The sequence below is a fragment of the Pristis pectinata genome, chromosome 26 (assembly GCF_009764475.1).
Source record: "Pristis pectinata isolate sPriPec2 chromosome 26, sPriPec2.1.pri, whole genome shotgun sequence".
Classification (NCBI taxonomy): domain Eukaryota; kingdom Metazoa; phylum Chordata; class Chondrichthyes; order Rhinopristiformes; family Pristidae; genus Pristis; species Pristis pectinata.
Window position 1 is genome coordinate 3,202,700 of NC_067430.1, and position 22,723 is coordinate 3,225,422.

The 22,723-nt window shown below is 42.8% G+C and overlaps 1 protein-coding gene across 3 annotated transcripts in view; it reads left to right on the plus strand.

Annotated features, from left to right (window-relative positions):
* The first annotated feature begins 2,744 nt into the window (after positions 1 to 2,744).
* epha8 (eph receptor A8) overlaps positions 2,745 to 22,723 on the plus strand; it is a 306,232-nt gene continuing 286,253 nt past the window's right edge. For 2 of the 3 annotated variants that reach the window (XM_052039034.1, XM_052039032.1), the window contains exon 1: positions 2,754 to 3,414. In XM_052039034.1, the coding sequence (XP_051894994.1) occupies positions 2,769 to 3,414 (646 nt within the window). In that variant the 5' untranslated portion in view covers positions 2,754 to 2,768. Of the gene's footprint in view, positions 3,415 to 22,723 lie in introns of all 3 variants that reach the window. The other variant, XM_052039035.1, reaches the window with a different exon arrangement.

Sequence of the window (22,723 nt, forward strand, 5' to 3'; positions counted from 1 at the left end):
CATAAAACAGTGTTTCTGGTAAATCTTCCTTCAGTTCTATTGGTACAGTGTCATTTTTGCCTCTTTAAATGTTACTCGTTATCACCAGATAAGCAGCTTGAAGAAACCTAATTACAATGAGTTAAAAAAGAACCTGGCCCAGGGGGATTGGGAATGCATATTGGCAAGTTAATGTGAATGATCAATGAGAGAGTTTAAGTGCAAACTAGAAATTTTCCTGTTGAGTATGAAAAGTTGAAAGTGCAAAGCTGGAGCTCTGAGAGACCAAAGACATTGAAATGAAACAAGACAGAGCAGGAGACGTGTGATAAATTCCAGGTTGATTGCACAGCGTCAAAGCAAGGTGAATGCAGAAAATACAGACAAGTTAGAAGGGAGTTGGAAGGTGAAGTGTCCTTGAGAGAGGATTAACAGGTAATGTGAAAGGCAATTCTAAGGTCTACAGGGTAGCAGTAGGCTTCAGGAAGATATTGGCAGGCTGATGAAATGGGCAGACTCAAGGTGACAGACTTCTGTGCAAGTAAGGGTGATGGTAAGTTTTTGAAGAAAGAATGAGGGGAGGTGACAAAACAAGTGCTCCAGTTTGAAAGGTGGTGTAAAGTCACAGAGATCCAATGATTCACGTACACAAATAAAAAGGAATTTAACCCTTCTTATTTACAAATGGTCTAACATAAGCTATCATTTTACCCAGGCTGTGTGTTTGCAGCCTCTTTTGTGCAGAGGTCATGATTTCTAATGCTGTGTATCTGTAAGTCCTTTGTCCACAAAATATGAATTTATAAAAGGTCCTTGAGATGTATTTGAACTGAAGAGGTTTCCAGTGTGTCATTGAGATCAGTGCAAGTGGATGGGCTGAGCCATGTTCAAATACTTAGAGTCAGTTTCCCTGTCAGTGCTTGGGACTAAGAAAATTGGCCTCCCAGTGATGGGATCATTCTGGCCAGGACTCCTCAGGAACTAGGGTCACATACACATGTAAGATCTGCTCAATGAGAGTTTGCAACACCCTTGAATTATATTGTGAATGATTAACGACTGGATCTAAATATTGGTGCAAATCATCCACAGAACTGGGTCAAATGATCACCTCAATCTCTGATCCGAGTAATAGGCTCACCATTACCCTTGTGTGAGGTGGTACATTTTCAAAGTAAGATTCAGCACAGCCAATGTGAACTGCTGCAGTTTTAAAGGGGACAGGAACAGAAAGATCCGAACTCCCCACACACAACTCTTTGAAGGTAAGGGATATTGGTCAGGATGTTTAGAAAAATACTTCAGTTTCAAAAACAGGTTATAAAGCAGAACATAAGAAACAAGAGCAGGGGTAGACCCAGGTGCCTGCTCTGCCATTCAACAAGATTATGGCCGATCTTTCACTTCAGAATCACCTTCCTGCAAAAACCCCATATTCCTTGATTTCCTCAATATCCAAAACACTGTCAAGATCTGTGTTTTATGTAAACTCACAGATCTCTTCAATAGAATGTTCCAGTGATTCACTTTGCTTTGACTGAAGATTTTTCTTGAATGTCTGATTCCTTATTTTGAGACCGGGAACTCTGGTTCGAGACACCGTGGCCAGGAAAGCATTATCCCTTCATGTATCCTAAAAGAATTTTGTATGTTTCACTGAGATCACCTCTGATTCTTCTAATCTTTATATAAGGGCCAAACTGCTTCATCTCTCTTCATATGACAAAACCTCCATCCCTGCATCATTCTGGTGAATCTTAGTAGCAGTCCCTCCATCCTTCCCCAGGCTGGGAGACCAGACCTGTGCCTCGTATTCTGGATACACGTCAAAGTCAAGTTTATTGTCATATGCACAAGTGCATGTGTGCACAGGTGCAATGAAAAACTTACTTGCAGCAGCATCACAGGCACAGAGCATCAGATAAACAGCATTCACCAGAGAAAAGTATAAATTAAACATAAATCACACACAATTTTTGCAAGAAAGACATAATTAGAACAAAAAACACAAAAGCCCATTTTAATGCTAGGTGATCAAAGTGGTCATAGTGTTGCTAAACTTTAGTGATTAGGGTTGTGCCGGTTGGTTAAAGGATTGAATGGTTGAAGGGAAGTAGCTGTTCTTGAACCTGGTGGTGTTGAACTTCAGGCTTCTGTACCTCCTGCCCGATGGGAGCTGTGAGAAGGTGGCACGGCCCGGATGGTGGGGATCTTTGATGATGGACGTTGCCTTCTTGAGGCAGCGCCTCCTGTAGATACCACCAGTGACAGAGAGAATCGGAATTAGAATCAGGTTTATTATCACTGACCTATGATGTGAAATTTGTTGTTTTGCAGAGCAGCACAGTGCAAGACATAAAATCTAAAACTTACAAAAGTAAATAAATAGTGCAAATAAAGGAATGGGTTCATGGACCGTTCAGAAATCTGATGGCGGAGGGGAAGAAGCTGTTCCTGAATCCTTGAGTTTAGGTCTTCAGGCTCCTGTACCTCCTTGCTGATGGTAGTAACGAGAAGAGGGCATGTCCCAGGTGGTGAGGGTTCAGGCTTTTCTTCCATTCACTTTTCATGCAAACGACAAATCAAATCATTAATTGAAACCTGGACACGTTCTGATGAAGGGTCAGTGGCATGAAACGTTGACCCTGTTTTACTCTCTCTGCCTGATATCTTGAGTACGATATTTCCAGCATTTCTGTTTTATAACCAGTTTTCATTCCCTTGAGGACACATGTAAAAATGTTATTAAATCCAGTTGTTTTCCTTTGCAGTGGGACGCTATCAGCGAGATGGATGAATTCTTCACCCCAATCCACACCTATCAAGTCTGCAACGTCATGTCTCCAAACCAGAACAACTGGCTGAGGACTAATTGGCTCCAGCGGAGTGGGGCACATCGAATATACATCGAAATAAAGTTCACTCTCCGAGACTGCAACAGCATGCCAGGAGTTGTGGGGACCTGCAAGGAGACCTTCAACCTGTATTACTTTGAGTCAGACAGAGATATTGGCCCCAATGTCTGGGAGAACCAATTTATCAAGATTGACACAGTAGCAGCTGATGAAAGCTTCACCAGTGTGGACCTGGGAGTGCGGAAGCTGAAATTAAACACTGAAGTTCGTGGAGTGGGTCCACTCACGAAAAAAGGAATCTACCTGGCTTTTCAGGACATTGGAGCTTGCATTGCCATCGTGTCCGTGAGGGTCTATTATAAGAAATGCCCAGCCATGATTCGGAACTTGGCTGTGTTTCCGGATGCAGTGACTGGTGCTGACTCCTCCTCCCTGGTCGAAGTTCAAGGTCAATGTGTGGACCACAGTGAAGAAAGAGATACGCCCAAGATGTATTGCAGCGCAGAGGGGGAGTGGCTCGTTCCCATTGGGAAATGCGTCTGTAGTGCTGGCTATGAAGAGCAAAGAGACAGTTGCCAAGGTAAGACGTCTTTCAACTTAAAATCTCTTCCTCATGTGAATTGGATGATGCAGCAGCAGATGACTTTGGATCTGTGGTTCTCAAATCTTCCCAGCTGTGGGTTCAGCCTCACCTCACCCTTGGATCTGTTGCAGACTAACTGATCGAGGTTAATTGCTATGAATAGTGAAGATCTCCATCATCACTACATTGCCTGCCTGTCAGGAAGGTTGTGAGCTTACTTGATGAATCATAATTTATTTCACATGGTGTTGACAAAGGCTGCATAGAACTTTCCTGCCAGAACTCGTGAAACATCACTGAAGTATACCGTGTGTTTAACGGTTTACACAGAGGGCATGTTATTGCTAACAGGACTTAAAAGTTATCTTTTGCGGTTTGCAGGTTGCAAAATTTTATCGGTGTTTTCAGACTACTTGCTTTAGCTCAGTTTTCTTCTTGTGAAGATGGAAGCTCAGTTACGAAGTGACGGGATGTAACTGCAGGGGAAATGCGCTGAAACAGGAGCTCATCATTAATACTGTGTCGGTGCAGAAAATGTCATCAGTTGCACAAAAGAGAAAGCCTATTGCATTAGGTTTTGAATATTTCTAAAGGGACTGTGAGGTGTGGAGAGGGAGCTGCAAAATATTTTTATCAGAGAGAAAGATTGATTGCTGTGTTGTAGCACTTTCAAGTCAGAATGAGTTCCTCATACCAGCTGTGAAAAAGAATTTCAGGAGCGGTCAGGGAATGGAACTCATCCGCAACCCTTTTCCGTAAGTTTGATGGAGACTTTGAATAAAATGAGTGGCTATGCAAAGCCTCGCTTCACTTCTCATTTGCCAGGTGAAGGTTTAGTTAGGCTGCAATCTATCCTTGAACAGATCTTTGAGCATGTATACACCTACCCAATGAAATCCTAGAATTCCCAGAGGAGCTTAACATCCAGACATCGACATTTCCGTACCCCCCTACAGATGCTGCTCGACCCGTTGAGTTCCTCCAGCAGATTGTGTGTTGTTCCAGATTCCAGCGTCTGCAGTCTCTTGTGTCTCCATCATGCAGAGATGACCATTGTGTCGATACTGGTGATGTAGACTAATGCCATGCTTTGACCTCATTGCATCTTCCTTTATTTCAAGTATCCCACCAATATTGATGTCAAAGAAACCTTAATTATTGAAAAAATCTGGAGAAACCTGAAATAAAAATGGACAATGCGGGAAGTACTCAACAGGTCAGGCAGCATCTGTGGAAAGAGGAAAAGAATTAACATCTCAGATCAAAATCCCTTCACCAGAAACTTAATTACTGTCTGTGCCTCTAACAACTTCCTGCACAAAGTAACTTCACTTCAGATCCCTTTTCATTCACTGAGGACAGTTTTGAATTTATAACTTTCTTGTTTCCGACTCTGCTCACTTGAAACTTAACATTAGGTACAGGGCTCTTGTCAGAATATGGAGTCAAACTTCATTTCCTGGACAATGCTATATGATTCATCTGATCAGTACATTTCCAGTAATCTGCGCCCATCAACATTTACCTCCCAACAGTTAAAAAAATTGCAATAACAAGCTCACCTGCCCTGCTAAATGTTCATTGAAAATGAAACACAGGGCTGATAGTTGGAGAGTACCATTCTCCACAAACTCTCTGGATGGAATAAAGTTTATTATTTCACAAGAAAAACATATAAATCCTCAGCACAGATAAACATCTCAACATATCTCATGGGATGTAAAATTGACATTGCTATAGGGGAGAGATTAGGTGATGAAAATCTTGGTCAAAGAGGTGGGTTTTACAGAAGACAGGGAATGGAAAGACCTGCTAAGCCCCAAGATGCTGAGCAGGAAGTGCACTCACATTTCTGGCATGAATTTCCAGGATGTGGCCTTGGTTCAAGCATCTCCAGCTTTCAGGAAGCCTTGGAGGATCTGTGCAAGAAAGAAGTGGACATTTCACCTCGTTCAACAATTCTACATATGTTTCTTTCAGTTGTTTGCCAAGCGTAGGTTAAAAGCAGTGCCCAAAACACAATCCGATGTGACTCACTTCTCAAACAGTAGACCCTCTGCATGATTAGACAATAAAATACAATGCTGAGCCAAAAGTCTTTGTTAAAAGTAGGAGCTCATTGAGTTCACAGATGGTACAGATGAGTTCTGAGCATCTGTCTGCAGTTTGAAGGTTGGTAGACTTCAACAGGTTAAAGCAGGAATCAATTAACAGACAAGGTGTATGTTATTAAACTAAGTGCCGGTAATCTCATCATATGATTAAATGATGATGAACACTGGCAAATGGAGCAGGTGAGGTAGTTTAAAATATAATTTCCTACCAGCTAATGAGCTGTGAATTTTGATCTGTGCAGTGCAATTTTTTTGTAGATCTTTATTATAATCTTGGTGTTTCAAACTGGAATAATGAATAGTTGTAGGAGATACTTGGCTTTATAATCCATTAAGACTCCTGTTCTTGTGTTGGTTTTTAACCCAAGTTTCAGATTTTGATTTTATAATTTGGGTAAGTTCTCTCACTTTTCAAATCATTGTCCGCCTTTGATTAAGGCTTTCTGCACTGGATTAATCTTACAGCGGCAGACTTCCATTATTACACCAGTTTTACATTTCTCTGCAACCCGCGACTGAAGATTGATTTTAAACAATGTGGATGGACTGAGGCTGTGTGTTAGACGTGGCCTCAGACTGGGTTCCATTACAATCGCATTTCCCTAACGTTGTACAGGTGCGATCAGGAACACACGTACAAGCTGTTGGAAGCAGTATTCCCAATACTTGGCCAGCCAGTAAGACACCTGTCAACCTTTATATGAAAAGAACCTTCGACAACATCATAAAGAACACCTGCCAACTCCAGCACTGATGGCAGGAGTAAACTGCCATTCATTGCTCGTCACTGACGCAGCATCACAACATTCTAATTTCTTCTGGGCATCTGAGACCATCGGTTTTCTTCCACTATTCTGGCTGCTGTTAGTTCTGGCAGCATCCCCTTCCCCAGTGAAGATCAACGTAAGTTACTTATTCCAGCCCTGCACTCCACCTGAATTCATAGATCATCTAACCTTCCCCATCTCTCCTCTCCCCAGCCATGACTTTCCACATGCCAATTTAGGTTGCCTTTTCTCTTAACTCCAATTCTATTTTCTTGTTCCCTGTTTTATTTTCCTTTTTGCCATCCCTATTAGCTTTGATCTTATTTGGATTATTCACCTGAGACACGTCTTACACCCTCTTCGTGGTTTCATCATGGTTTTACCTTCTATATCACCTGGAGAGCACTAGGTTTGATCTCCCTATCTGTCTCCTATCTCGCCTATACCTGAAGTACCTCTATAAAGGTTTTGTGATATTAATAGGAGTAATATCTATCAGTCTGGCAAACCACCCAGCTCAGCACCACCAAGGTCCCAAGGGTGCCAGATGAACAGAGTTTTACAGCCTCTTGTAACCATGGGTTGTTTGCGTGCTGTAATCCCCATCCGTGGCTGTCCACTGTGCTCCTGTGAACCCCTCTGAAGGACGTTGGGCCCAGTCCTATTGAGCTATAATGCATCCATCCTGAAATGGCCCCTCATGTCCAGAACTGGTCCCAGTGCCCCGGAATCTGAAGCTATCCCCCTGCCCCCTCCCTGCCCCCCCTGCCCCCGCCCCCCCCCCCCCCCCCCCCCCCCCCCCCCCCCCCCCCCCGAACCTTGTCTCTGGCCTCATTTTCCATGTCTATTCTCATTGGGGCTAATTCAGAGATTACAACCTCCCTAGCTCCCAAAAGTCTGTCTGTTTTGATTCAAGTTGTTACTTTAAAGAACTAGATGTATGCTACAGACAGTTTTCACAAAGCAGGATCTGGACATTATTTAGTTCACAGACTCCTGGCCCCCATATGCATGTTCCTCCTGTGCAAAATAACATTCAACAAAAAATATTACATTCCAAGCCTCAGAAAACATAATAGAAGAGAGACAGCATTAGGTGATAACAAAGTAAACCTTTTAATCCTTCTTAATCACCGTACCAACCATGGTTCTATTCCTGTTTTGACCTTTAATCACCACAATCAATTTATATTCCCTTTTTCACCTTTATTAATCTCTTCCAGCTATTTTATCACTGCAGAAATGGATGTGACTGAAACCACTTTAACAAGGTACCTTGTCACAATATGAAAGCTCTGTTTAACTCATCATGCACTACTTGTGTGCAGGCTGCCCAGGTTACTGAGATATACAAGCAGTGTAGCTCTTTGTTGCGATATGGGGCATTATCAGTCATAGCTCACAGGTCATCAGCAAACTGTGGAATATAGGCCACTGGTAATCTACAGCACAGAGGGACAAGCAAGCTACAATGTAGAGGATACTGATAAACACACAGTGTGGAGGGCCCCAGCAAATAATCATGTACAATATACTGGAAAACTGCAACATATTGGAAAGCAGCAGACTACACACTGTTATATGGGTCCCTGTTTTCATGCCATTTACTAATGCATGTTGAACCAGGAGAACAACAATTCACCAGAAAGATATAACTGAAAGTGTTTGCTGCTTTTTCAGACTTCAATGACCAGATTGCCAGAGCAAAAGCTGAGGGTGCTGGGGATGTTTTCCATTCAATTGTTTGAGTTACATTAGAATCAAAGGAAATTGTCATATTTGTAGTTGAAATTCTGTTTTCTCTCCATACATTTAATTGGGATGTTTCCACAGTACAAATAAAACTGCATTAAAAACAGAAAATGCTGGAAACACTCAGCAGGTCAGGCAGCGTCTACGGAGAGACAAATTTAATGTTTTATGTCGATGAATCCTTATCAAAACAACTTTTGCATTTCAAAAACTGCTAGTATTTCTTGCAGCTGTTGCAAAAAAAAATTAAACAAAGATGACTTTTAAAATGCAGCCTCATTACCACTGTAGAGAATTTGCAAGCAGTAAGGTCCCACTGATAATAATGCGACTGGAAGGAAAGTGTTGGCCGTGAGACTGGAGATGACACCCATGTGGTACAGAGAATGTCACAAACTACACTTTGCTTAAACCATCCTGATGGCAGTGCCTTTAACAATGTGGTATTCCCTCATTTGGGAATACTTTGGGAATTTTGGGAGTTTTTATTTGATGCAATAAAAGAGATATGTGGATAAAAGGTAAACCTGCTAACTTTTACTGGACTCTACCAAGAATTGACAGTTCCCATTTGCCCACTATTTGATCAGGTTTTGTCCAATTCTGGACTATTCTTCTGTCCTAGTTAGTGAAGCAAACTCATGGGGTGATGAAACATGAGCAGTAAATGGGGCAAGTATGCAATAATAACTACCCATTGTAGAGATTTACTTGTGTTGGCCAATCCATATAGATCGGTCCACCCTTTGAATTACTCCATGCAAACTCTCTTCCCAATCACCACACAGTCATACGTCAGAGATCACAAACAGTTGAGCAATAAAAGAGCCATCACTGTTTGCCAAATATAAGAATTACAAAATATCTGTGGCATCAGAGCTTCTTCACCTACAACAGGTGCCATTGGACATATGGCACAGACCATTCGGCCCAACTAGTTCATGTGCTCCTCTTGTGCCCCATTCTATTCACCTCCTATCTTTCCCCAAATTAATTCATCAGTGTAACATCTATTCTCATCTCTTCATTTCCTTATCCAGCTTCCCTTTAAATATATCTATGCGATTTACTTTAACCTCTTCCTGTTCCTCAGAGGTCCACATTGTCTCCACTCTTCATGTAAAGAAGTTTCTTCTGAAGTCCTTTGGAGATTTCTCAATGGCTATCTGATAACGATGGCCTCTAGTTATTCCCTTCCTCACAACATTTTCTCTGCCTCTCAAAACTTATTATTGTTTCAAAGATCTTGGTTAGATCTCAGCCTTCTTTACTCAAGACGAAATGAGATCCAGTCAGTTCATTCTTTCTTTGTTTACTCTTGCATTTTTGTTAAATCCTTATCAAGCATCTGTCCCCCCACCCTGTCCATTGTCTCTGGATCGTTTTTATAATACATCAAACAGGACTGTAGGTGAGGTCTAACCAAAGCTTGATACAGGTTAACCCCAAATTCCCTTCTGTTTCTCTAAGAAGAAATCCTAGTGTTTGGTTTGCTTTTCATTAAAGCTTTTCGAGATCTATGTGTTTGTACTCTGAGACCCTTCTTATCCTCTACCCCACCTGGACTGCCGTCTTACAAGTCATAAGCGACTTCCCGATTCTTCCTACCAAAATATACCACCTTGCATTTATCTGTTGTCAAACTTATTTTGCCAATTATTTTTCCACAAGCTTGTTGATGTCCTCCTGTGACATTTTGTAGCCCACAGACAGCCCCTCTCAGTTTGGTTTCCCAGTGTGCTCTTGAGTCCAGAGTCTAACTGGCTAATGTAAATGATGAACAGTGGTGGTCCCAGCACTGATTCATGTGAACACCATGACCTACCTCAGGAGGAGCTACCTCTCTGTGAATAGCTACCCTTGTCTCCCACTTTGCACTCTCAGTCCTGAAGCCAATGGGTAATCTATTCTGCTCCTTGTCTCCTGACAGCATTCTCTGCTCTCGTTCATTGGACTACTATGGGGCACTTTATCCTCTTAAGAATCCAGATAAATAACTTCTACTGCATCACCACTGTCTACACTCCCTCCCTGTCGCCTCTTTGATAAACTGAATAAGATTGGTCAGCCAAACTGTTTCCCTTTGAAATCTATGCACACTGTTCATCATTATCCTTTACACTTTTAATTGTTTTTCTATTCTTTCCTTTGGTAAGGATTCCATTATTTTTCCTACCATTAAGGTTAAGCTGACCGGTCTACATGTTCTATTATGTATTATGTTAGCGATCCACCAGTCTTTGGGTATTATGCTTTCTCCTTGAATTATTAAATATCTGCAACAATGTCCCTGCTACTTGTTTCCAAGATTCTATTAAAATGTGTGAATGCAATCTGTCCCGAACAGAATTTTTATCCTCTGAGTTCGATTGGTTTACTTAACACTCATTACTCATTGCATCATCCAGCACTATGTCCACCTGTATCTGCAAAAATTTTAACCATGACATTGGATCATTATGTGGCAGCTTTCCTGGTGGTATAGATGTTAATTTGATTCCAATTTCAATTATGAGTCATGAGAACACATCCTCAACATGACTTGCACTACTTGACAGATTGGATAGTGTGAAGACACGGTAGTTATATGCATCTGAGAGTCGGGGCTGTTGGTGAGGTCAACTATTGTGTGACCTTCATCTGACACCTGCCCTGCCAAATTACCAGCCAAACCCACTCTCTGGAGATGTTTTGTTAAATTAAATATGGTAACGAGGGTTAGAGGTTCATATATAATTTGCTTAACATGTTTCCCAAGGCCCAGGAAACTCAACAATTTAAAAGGAAAGAAATTAAATGTCTTTGCAAAACTGCTCTACTCTCCTGACATTGTACTCTCCCCTTCAAACAACCCTACCACCGTTGTGCCTCATCCCCTTCTGGACCAACCCCTTTGCAACCTCTGTTCTCTGCCCCACCAGCACCTGCAGACTCACCACCTGTGGGCTGTAAGAATGCTTCCTGTTCGAAAAAGGAGCAGCAGACAATCTACTGGAGGAACTCAGCAGGTCGAGCAGCATCCATGGCGGGGAAATGAACTGTTGCTACTTCAGGTTGAAACCCTGCACCAGAACCATGGGTTTTACTGCAGGGTTTTGACACTGAATTCTTCCAGCAGATTGTTTGTTGCTCCAGATTCCAGCATCTGCAGTCTCTTGCATCTGAAAAAGGACCTACGGCTGTGAGTTAGGTCAGTGACTTAGCAGAGGAAATGGCTAAGGAACAAAGGCACAAGATCTGGCGTTTCAGAGTATGTGGAGATCTGTGAGCTCCAAGTGTTATGTCTGTAACTCTGTTTGCCCATTTGGACATTATCTAACTTCACACTCTTTCTTTCTCCTGAAATCTCCACTTACCATTGTAACTTCAAGCCAGAAGTGGCTTCCATATTCTTCCCACCAAAATACACTGCTTTGCCCTCCTGTGACTTCTTTGTAGTCCCCTTCTGTTTGATGATTCAAGTCGGTCTTAGTTTGATTTCTTGGGCTGTTCTTGATTTCAGAGCCTGAATCATTATTGTACATTGTGAACTGGGGTGGTTCCAGCACTGACCCTGTGGATACCATGATTCACTTGCTTCCACTGTGAAAAGTTTGCCCTATATTTTGCTGTTCAGGGGTTCATCAGTCACTGAAACAATTGAGTACCTTCAGTGAAATTTCATCCATTAGCCTGCAAATGAGTGTAAGTCCTGAAGTCAGAAGTTAATCAAATTTCATCTTCAGTTGAACAAGATTGATTGAAAGAAATGCTGGTTAAGTGTGGAGAGCTGGAGGGTGTAAGACAGGATTAGACACATTTTGTAGTAACTGATTATCAGTAGATCTAACAACAACATTCACATATTCCTATTAATAAAACTAATGAACTTACCGCTTCATACATAAATTACACATAAAATGAGAGCATGAAAGATGATGGAGAAAACACTAATATTTTGTAATGTGTACTTGGTGCAGTGTAAGAGACCCTTCATTAATTTGACTGTCACCTGAGTTCAGTGATTTTTAAATCTCATTAAAAATCTCATTAAATCTATATTTCTGAAGGCTTCATACTTTTCCTGAAGCTTTTTACTTCTAGGACTTGACTTATTTAAGTACAGGCAATAACGATTTATTTCCAATGTGATCACTAAACAGGCCACGGAAAAAAAAAGTCCCAATAGTATAGACGCATCCAGAGGAAGTTTGAAAGTCAGATCCTGACCGCTAAATAATCCTCCTTTGAGGGGAGCCAATCTGATGGTGTGCTAAGGAAAAAAGTGGCAGCCTTGATTGATTTTCCAGTGATGGAATCAGAGTCTTCATTTGCATCTGTATTAACTGTTCTTGCTGATTAGGAAATATAGTACAGAAAGCTCTCTCAAATCTGGATGAGTAATATGCCCTAAGCATTCGAGGCTGGGATTGGGCCGAAATGATCCATATCTCTAAAACCCATTACACTATTTGATGAAGCAACAATTCCACTTTTTAGTAAATAGCATTTTGATCTTCTTAAGGGTTTAGCTGTTTAAATGCAGCATACAACATTATGCCGTTTTCTGAAGAGTCAGCAGTTATAGGACAGTGGAAGTGTAGTTGGCCCAAAGGTCATACGAGAGAAAGGCTAACCAAATTCAATGGAACATTGATAAACACCTGAGGCTGGGTCGGAGGAGGAGAGCATTACCTGGGAGTAAAATGCTGAAACCGCACTTATCACTGTCAAAGTCAAGTCCACACAAACTTGGAGGACAGGGACTGAAAGGACATTGGGTTTCAGAGGCTTCATTGGCCAAAAATGGATGTAACAATGTTTTATGTTCAAAGAAAGGAGCGGCAAAAATACGTACATAAGGAAAACAAACCAGGTAAATTATTAAAAGGATTTTACATAAATTTGCAAATGTAAAACGTTGAGATGTGGACAATAATTCAATGCAAGACTGAAATGTATACCCAGTGGCATAAAGTGTTACATTTCATTCTAAACCATTTTGATTAATTGAAATTGGTTTATTATTGTCACTTGTGAAAATCTTGTCTTACATACCAGTCATACAGGTCAATTCATTACACAGTGCATTGAGGTAGTACAGGGTGAAACAGTGCAGAATAAAGTGTTACAGAAAATGTGCTTTGCAGGTAGACAATAAGGTGCAAGGTCATAATGGGGTAGATTGTGAGGTCAAGAGTCCATTTTGTACTAGGGAACCGTTCAATAGTCTTATAACAGCACGAAAGAAGCTGTCCTTGAACCTGGTGGTACGTGCTTTCAGCCTTTTGTATCTTCTGTCCAATGCGAGAGGGGAGAAGAGAGAATGCCTGGGGTGGGTGGGGTCTTTGATTATGCTGGCTTCATTACTGAGGCAGTGAGAAGTGTAGACAGAGTCCACGGAGGGGAGGCTGGTTTCCGTGATGTGCTGAGCTGTGTCCACAACTCTCTGCAGTTTCTTGTGGTCACGGGCAGAGCAGTTGCCGTACCAAGCCGTGATGCATCCAGATAGGATGCTTTCTATGGTGCATTGATAAAAACTGGTGAGGGTCAAAAGGGGCATGGCAAATTTCTTTAGCGTCCTGAAGAAGTAGAGGCACTGGAGAGCTTTCTTGGCCGTGTTTGGACCAGGACAGGCTATGTTCACTCCGAGGAACTTGAAGCTCACAACCCTCTTGACCTCAGCACTGTTGATGTAGGCAGGAGCATGTACACCGCCCCCTTTCCTGAAGTCAATGACTAGCTTTTTTGTTTTGCTGACACTGCGGGCAAGGTAGTTGCCATGACACCATGTCACTGGGCTCTCTATCTCCTTCCTGTACTCTGACTCATTGTTATTTGAGATCTGGCACACTACGGTGGTATCATCTGCAAACTTGTCAATGGAGTTAGAGCAGAATCGGGCCACACAGTTATGGGAGTAGAGTAGGGGGCTGAGGACGCAGCCTTGTGGGGCACCAGTGCTGAGAATAATCGTGCCAGGGGTGTTGCTGCCCATCCTCATTGATTGCAGCTTTCAAATCAGTATTTGTCTCATCAAATAAAATGTGCATGTGATGATCAGAGTGGACTTGCTGTTGGGGATTACGTGGTCATTTGTAATCATCGTTACCATTCTCTAGCACACGTGCTCATCAGCTTCCCCTTCATTTTTTTTTACCTCACTGAGTGGGAACTTACAGTGGCCACCACCAGCGCATCTCTGGGATGTGGGAGGAACCCAGAGGCCATGGAGAGAACATACAAATGCTAGCACTTGAACTCAGGATCAAACTCTTTTGTCTCTTGGTCTGTGGAGCAGCAGCACGAACCATGACATACATTTTTTTCTTAAAGTATTTCTCATCATACACTGACACAGAAGGAGGCTAATCAGCTCACCGAGTCCATGCCAGCTCCAAGGGGAGAACATGGAACATAGGACTGCACAGCATGGGAAGAGGCCCTTTGGCCCATCACGTCCATGCTGAGCATGATACCAAATTAAACTAATCCCTTCTGCCTTTGCACTTACCATATCCCTCCATTCCCTGCACATCCATGTGTCTATCTAAAAGCCTCCTGAACACCACTGTCATATCTGCTTCCACCGCTACCCCTGGCAGCCCGTTCCAGGTGCCTGCCACTCCTTGTGTAAAAAACTGCATGCACATCTCCTTCGAACTTTCCCCTCATCTCACCTTAAATCTAAGCCCTCTAGTATTTGACATTCCTACTCTGGGAAAAAGATTTTGGTTGTTTACCCTATCTGTGCCTCTCATATTTTATAAACCTCTATCAGGTCACTCCTAAGATTCCGATGCTCCAGAGAAAACAACCCAAGTTTGTCCAACCTCTCCTTATGGCTCATACCCTCTAATTGAGGCGATATCCTTGTAAACCTCTTCTCAAATCTCTCCAAAGCCTCCACATCCTTCCTGGAATGGGTTGACCAGAAGTGCATGCAATACTCCAAGCGAGGCCTAACTAAAGTTTTATACAACGGCATCATGACTTCCTGACTCTTACACTCTATATCCCTAGCAATGAAGGCAAGTATGCAATACACTGTACATCTTCTTCACCGCTCTATCTTCTTGTGTTACCACTTTCAGGGAGCTATGGACTTGTACCCCAAGATCCCTCTGTACATCAAGGCTATTAAGTGTCCTGCCATTAACGTATACTTTCACTTTACATTTGACCTCCCAAAGTGCAACACCTCACACCTGCCTGGATTAAACTCCATCTGCCACTTCTCTGCCCATAACTGTAACTGATCCACATCCTGCTGTATCTTTTGATGTCTTTCTTCACCATAATTCCACCAATTTTTGCGTCGTCTACAAACTTACCAACCAACCCATCTACATTTTTGTCTGTTGCCAACAACACAAGTCCTAGCACCGATCCCTGCGGAACACCACTGGTCACCAACCTCCAGGAGGAATAACACCCTTCTGCCACTTCCCTCTATCTTCTATGGGCAAGCCAATTCTGAGTCCAAACTACCAAGTCACCATGGATCCCATGCATCCTAATCCTTACTAAAGTCCATGTAGACAACATCCACTGCTGTACCCAATATCAATCACCTTAGTCACCTCCTCAAAAAACTCAATCAAGTTAGTAAGACATGACCTGCCCCGCACAAAACCATGCTGACTGTCCCTAATTAGGCCATGTTTTTCCAAATGTGAGTAAATCCTATCCCTAAGAATCCTCTCCAATAGCTTCCCTCCCACTGATGTGAGACTCACTGGTCTATAATGTCCTGGATATTCCCTATTTCCCTTCTTGAACAAAGGAACAACATTGGTGACCTCCAGTCCTCCAGGACCTCATCCGCGTCTAGAGCGGATACAAGGATCTTTGTCAAAGCCCCAACAATCTCCTCTCTTGCCTCTCTCAGTAACCTGAGCTAGATTCCATCAGGCCCTGTGGTTTTGTCTACCTTAATGCTCTTCTAAAGACCCAACACCACCTGCTTCTTGATCTCAAAATGCCCTAGCACATTAGAATACCCCACACTGATCTCACTATCCTCTGTGTCCTTCTCCTTAGTGAATACCGATCCAAAATACTCGTGTAGTACTTCGCTGACATGCTCCAAGCATCAATTCCTTCCTTTATCCTTGAGTGGTCCTACCCTCTCCCTAGTTATCCTCTTGTTTTTAATGTAGGTAAAATAAATTGCCTTGGGATTCTCTTTAATCTTACTTGCCAAGGACGTTTCATGGCCTCTTTTGGCCCTCCTTGCTTGAGTTCTTTCTTGCTTTCTTTATATTCCTCAGAGGCCCTGTCTGGTTTCAGCAATCCCATCAGTCTGATTCCCCCTCTCCCTAGTTCCCTGCATCCCTGCAATTTAATTATCATTGCAAAACCACAGAGGCAGCGAGAGGGATAGACATGTCAGGATACTGGAGTACTCTGCACAGCAAGGTGCCAATGACAGCTTCTTTCTTCCAATTGTGGGTACATATTGCAATGTTTGTTGTTTTGGCGTGCACCAATAGGATCGCACATTGCTGATTAGAACATATCAAAAGAAATAAAATCACAGAGAGAATCAGCACAGAAATAGACTCTTCAGCCCACTGAGTCTGCGCCAACCATCAGGCACCCACGCACATTATCCTGCATTAATCCCTTCTTTATTCCCCCCACTTTCTCATCAACTCCCTCCCAGATTCAACCACTCACCCGCACAGACAGGGATAACTTACCATGGCTAAATAACCTGCCAACCTGCCTGCTTTTGGGTTGTGGGAGGAAACCAGAGCACCTGGGGGAAACCCACACAGTCAGGGGGAGAACGTGCAAACTCCACACATGCAGCGCCTGAGGTCAGGATCGAACCGGAGTCTCTGGCGCTGTGAGACCGTGGCTCTACTAGCTGCGCCACTGTGCCACTTACAGCACCTTGTCCATCCTCTGCATGTTCACAAAGCAGCTTCTGTTCAATTTGGAAGTTGCAGTCACTGTAATTAACAGTGGATACTTAGCTAGTTTGCACACAGTGCGGCCTCACCAACACCAATATGCTGGTTGAGAACATGCTACCACCAAGCAAAGTCTTGGGTTGGCCACACCTGAGGTATTCTAAGCCAGTTTAAGCACCACATCTTAGAAACCTCACAGCTCCGGAGACCTGGGTTTGATCCTGACCTCCAGTGCTGTCTGTGTGGAGTTTTCATGTTCTCCCTGTGACCGCATGTTTCCTCTGCGTGTTTCAGGTCCCTCCACATCCTAAAGACACGCAATTTAGTTGGCTAATTGACCACTGTGGATTACCCCTGGTGTCATAGAACCATACAGCATGGAATCAGGCTAATTGCCCACCATGTCCATGCCAACACATCCGTACCAATCCCACAGTAGGATAGTGGTGGAATCTGGGGGGAGTTGACAGGGAACATAAGCAGAATAAAATGGGATTAGTGCAGGAATATTGTAAATAGGTGGTTGATGGTTGGCACAGATTCAGTGGGCTGAAGGGCCTGTTTCCGTGCTGTGTGACTCAATGACACTTTAAGCAGGACCTTGAATGGAGTGTGATAAATAATTTACCGGAGTAAAACACAGATTCCCAGAGATAACTTGTTAGGGAAGGTGACACAAACTAAGTTTGTATTCTGTAGAAGAGCAAAAAGATTAGAGGGTAATTTATTTGAGATAGCTGTTACGAAGACCTGGCAGTGGAATCTAGGACAACGGACGAAGCCTACGAGTTAGGGCCAGGCCTTCAACGGATGAAGGGGGGGAGACATTTACACACACACACACACACACACACACACACACACACACACACACACACACACACACACACACACACACACACACACACACACACGGGTGAGGTTTGGCACTCCTGTCCAAAAATGGCAGCTGATGCTGGGTCAATCTTTCGCTCAATCTATGGTTGCTAGGATTCTGTTAATTAAAGGTTTTGAGCAATATGGGTGAATCTGGCTGTACAGAGTTAGCTCATACATCAGCCTTGATCTCATTGAATGGAAGTACAGACTCAGGGGGCAACATGCCCTACTCCTGTCTCTGTTTTCTTCTGATCCCATGTTCATGCCGATAGCATATTGTTGGCTAACCCTTTTACCTATTTTCACGATATTTGTGATTAATGTGCTTGTTCTATTCCAAACAAAATGTATACATAGTGACTGATAGTCTACATTCCAACTATTGCTAGAACCTAAATATGATTCAATAAAAATGTTTTCTCTGTGAGGAAGGGTGTCCTTCACTCTCTTTAACAGTTGCAGGATATTAGTACATTCTGCAAAGGCTGACACTCCACAGACATTTAATTGGCAGCAGGAAACACAGGGGTTTTCAGCAGTGAGGTACAAGGCTGGTTCTCCCTGGCTATATCTTCTCCGGTCATTGTCCGCAGTGACCAGACTGTCTAGAAATATACCAAGAAAGCAAAATCAGCTTTCCTGTGCATTGATAACTGTGTGAACTGTACAGTGGTCAGTCTGGTGGTCATCACTCAATCTCCACCCACTGCTATAACTACATAATTCATTGGACAATATTCACACAGTTCTATAGTTATATCAGTCACTGGGCAATCTAGTCACATCTCCTCTAGTTACGTACTCACTGGGCAATCTTCAGCCCCTCCTACAGTCATAACCCCTAGAGTTACATCACTCACTGCACAATCTCCCCACTACCCTTGCTGTGCAGGGCTGTTCAAAATCAGCGACAGAATCTGTTTGTTTCTTTTTCAGCCACTGATAAACCAAAGAAGGCTACAATCCCCAGGCAAATCCTGTGTAACCAAGAAGGCTCATGAAAAAGCTTCACCTTGAAGCATTTCAACATAGCCACCGGAAATGTGCTCCATTTTGCTGCAAAATATTGCTTTCAGAATTTTAAGATTGCTGCATAATTTAGATATTGTTACATGACAAAAGACCAAAGTCACTCAGCACAGTTTCTATCACCCTGTCATTCGTTTGATAAAATGGTACATCTTGCAAAGGTGAATAGTAGTGCACACTGACAGACAGAGTCATGGGGTCATTCAGCACGGAAACAGGCCCTTCAGCCCGACTGTTCCATGCTGACCAAGGTTCCCATCCAAGCTGGTCCTATTTGCCTGTGTTTGGCCCATATCCCTCTCAACCTTTCCTATCCATGTACCTGTCCAACTACCTTTTAAATATTGTTAATGTACCTGCCTCAACTACTTCCTCTGGCAGCTTGTTCCATACACTGACCACCCTTTGGGTGAAAGAGTTGCCACTCATGTTCCTATTAAATCTCTCCCCTCTCACCTTAAACCTCTGTTCTAAATTCCCCAACCCTGGAAAAAAGACTGTGCACATTCATTCTATCTATGCCCCTCATGATTTTATACACCTCTGTAAGATCACCCCTCATTCTCCAACGCTCCAACGGAAAAAGTCCCAACGTGCTCAACCTCAAGATCTGGAGCAGACGGTGGACAACCTGCACCAGCTGTATGTACATGTTCAGGTTCACAGCTGAAATTACTTCTTACTTGGAACTGAAATCGGACTGGTCTATTTGGGAGAAGATTGTATGTGGTTTCCTCCTTTCATATGATACTGCTGTATACTGCTGGGGATAGTATTATGGCAGTTTGCTGCATCACGAGTGCCAATTATGCAGAAAAGCTTCCAATGCTGAAGACCATGAATATAAAGTCTTCGATAGGAAAGAATTTAAAATCTAGTGGGTCTCAGCGTCACCCAGAGCAAGGCTGGGGTTATCAAAAACAAGGTAAACATTGTTGGGGTGGACTATGGGAATAAATAAATCTTTATTCTGCCTTCTTCAGACGATTAGTTGGTAACAGCTTCTTCCAATAATTATCTGCAGAAATGTGTGGAATGGCATTACAGAGTTTAGTAATGTTTTATGTTCAATGACTGAATGAGGAGCTATGATGAAAACGTTTCAAATTGGTGTCTTTTCCTTCTAAGTCGCCATTAAAGTTTCCTCAAAAGACCAATAGAACCAGATTAACTCATGATGTGGTAGCTGTATGCACCTTCTGGGTGATATTCAATATCCAGTCATGATTTGGAGATAAGAATTCTCCTTCATGCCAATTCAAAACAATCATCTCTGCTCTACTTATTCAGTGAATGGGAAATTGCACAGAAAATTATACATGTTGAGATATCTTTGAACTTTCCTCTGCTTCTGATCATGAGTTTGCCAAATTCAAGTTAGGTTGAAAGACACAGAAACATGGTAATCCTTGTGTAATGATGTAGGATCAAGGAGCAGTAGTGTATAAACTGAGTGAAGCACAGGAGTGGAATTAAAAATTTCAGTTTGATCAGAATTTAATTATAATCATTTAAAATTTTTGAAATTTATGTTTTTTTCTGCACTGCCATGAAGATCTAAATCATGTGTGCAAATGTAGAGGAGAAACATTGCATTTGATTGGCCAGAATTTCATGGTTTTGTAAACATCACTCTGAGCATTGAAGCCAACCTTTCACTAAGTCCCACACACCTGCTCAGTTCAATCCTTCTGTTCTTTAAATAAGAGAATTTATACCTTTCCAGGAACCATGTTTCTGTATCAGTGTTTTATTTTTCCATTGGAATCATGTTACCTGTTTGGTGTCAGAAAGACTTGAAGAGATAAAATATTTACTTTGATGTGTGTGGAGAGGAACTTGGGTGCTGATGAAGGGCTCTCGGTGCTGGTAGACTCTGCACAATAAGTGATACCAGGGGAGCTGATCAAGGAGGAGTTTTTACTTCATCTGGGCCTCAGCAAATGATCAGTTCATTGCCCAGAGTTCAGCAATCATTTGTCAATGAAAAAGTCCGAAGTAAAACAAAACTGCAGATACTGGAAACCAGAAACAAAATTAGACAATCCTGGAAAAAGTCAACAGGTCAGACAGCGTCTGTGGAAAAAGAAAATGTTAATGTTTCAGGTTATCAGAACTGAGAAGAGAGAAAACAAAGTTGGTCTGGGCTTCAGGGAAAGTTGGAGGGGGGTGGGCGGCAATGGGTGGAACAAGGGAATGTCTGTGATAGGATGAAATAATATGGTCATTAAATGGGCGGTAACTCTCCTTTGTCTGTGTGATGTGTTGCTAATATTGGAAAGTTGGGGTAATTTGTAGAGTCTGCTTTACTGAGATATGCCCAGCAAACCAGAATATACAAATGACAGTAAAAAAGCAAAAAAGGGGTGGCAGACAAGATGTCCAGTCCTGAATCAAACAGAAAGAAAGAGCAAGTTATCTGAATTTAGAGGACTGAATATTGAGCCCTGTAGGCCACAATGTGCCCAGGTAGAAGATGAATTGTTGTTCTTCCAGCTTACATTGGGCCTTGTTGTAACAGTGCAGGAGGCCACAAGCAGAAGGTCAGGATGGGAGTGGGGGTGGGTGGGGTGTGAATTAAAGTGGAGACACAAGAGACTGCAGATGCTGGAAATCTGGAGCAATACACAAAGGGGCTGGAGGAACTCAGTGGGTCAGGCAGTACCCATGGAGGGAAATGAACAGTTGATCCTTCAGGTCGAGACCCTTCATCAGGACTAGAGAGAGAGAGAGAGAGGGGAGATAGTCAGTATAAAAAGGTGGGGGAACGGGGTGGAGCAAGAGCTGGCAGGTGATAGGTGGATCCAGGCATTAAATTAAATACATTAAAATGGCAGGCAACAAGAAACTCAGGGTCACTGCTATGGACTGAGCACAGGTGCTCCACAAAGCAGTCACCCAATCTGCTTTTGGTTTCTCCAATGTAGAAGAGACCACATTGTGAGCACCAAATGCAGTGCACTAGATTGGAAGAAGTGCAAGTGAATCGCTGCTTCACCTGGAAGGACTGTGTTGAGTCCCTGGATGGTGGGAAGGGAAGAGGGAAAGGGCAGGTCTTGAATGTCCTGTGGTTGCTTTGCAGAGCGCGATTTGACAGGGAGAAGTAGGTGCAGTCAGAAGAGCAGACCAGGGTGTCACGAAGAAGTGATCCCTTCGAAATATTGAAAGCTGAAGGACGAGGGTAGATCTGTCTGGTGCTTTATCTTGTTCGAGATAGTGGCAGTTGAGCAAAGGATGGTCCATGGAATGCAGAGGCTGGTGGGGTGGAAGGTGAGGACCAGGGGAACTCTGTTCTTGCTCTGGTCAGGAGAAGGGGTCACAACCCTTGGACAGCCCTCCCCGCTATCTCCAACAAAACCAATGTTTGTCCAGTAGGGATGGGTATACAGAGGGAATATGTTTGGTAGGGTGAGACCAAATGGGCTAATGTGGTGGTTAGAACCAGATTATATGTTTTATATTGCCAATAGCAAGGCTGGGTCTACTAATGGAGAAAGAAAAACTGAGCCTCTACCACAGTTGGAAGCCCCATAGAAATGGCCTGTTCTGGGAGTCAGAAAGAAAGAGCAAGTTAGCTAAAGGTCGAGAATTCGATATTTTAAGTCCAAAATACTGCAAAGTGACCAGTCAGAAGATGAGACATTGTTCCTCAAGCTTCTGTGGGCCTTGTTGTACCATAGCAGGACCATCTTCAATACATCATATGTTAAAAGATATAAAAAGAGATACATGCACTGTAAGTAAGAACCTTTTGCTGTAAAGTAGCTCCCCTCTCTCCCTGACAGGACAAAGATCTTGCTAAACCAAGCAACACTGAAGAATTGTCTGATCTGTGTAATGGTGACTGGTACAGGAATAGATTAGG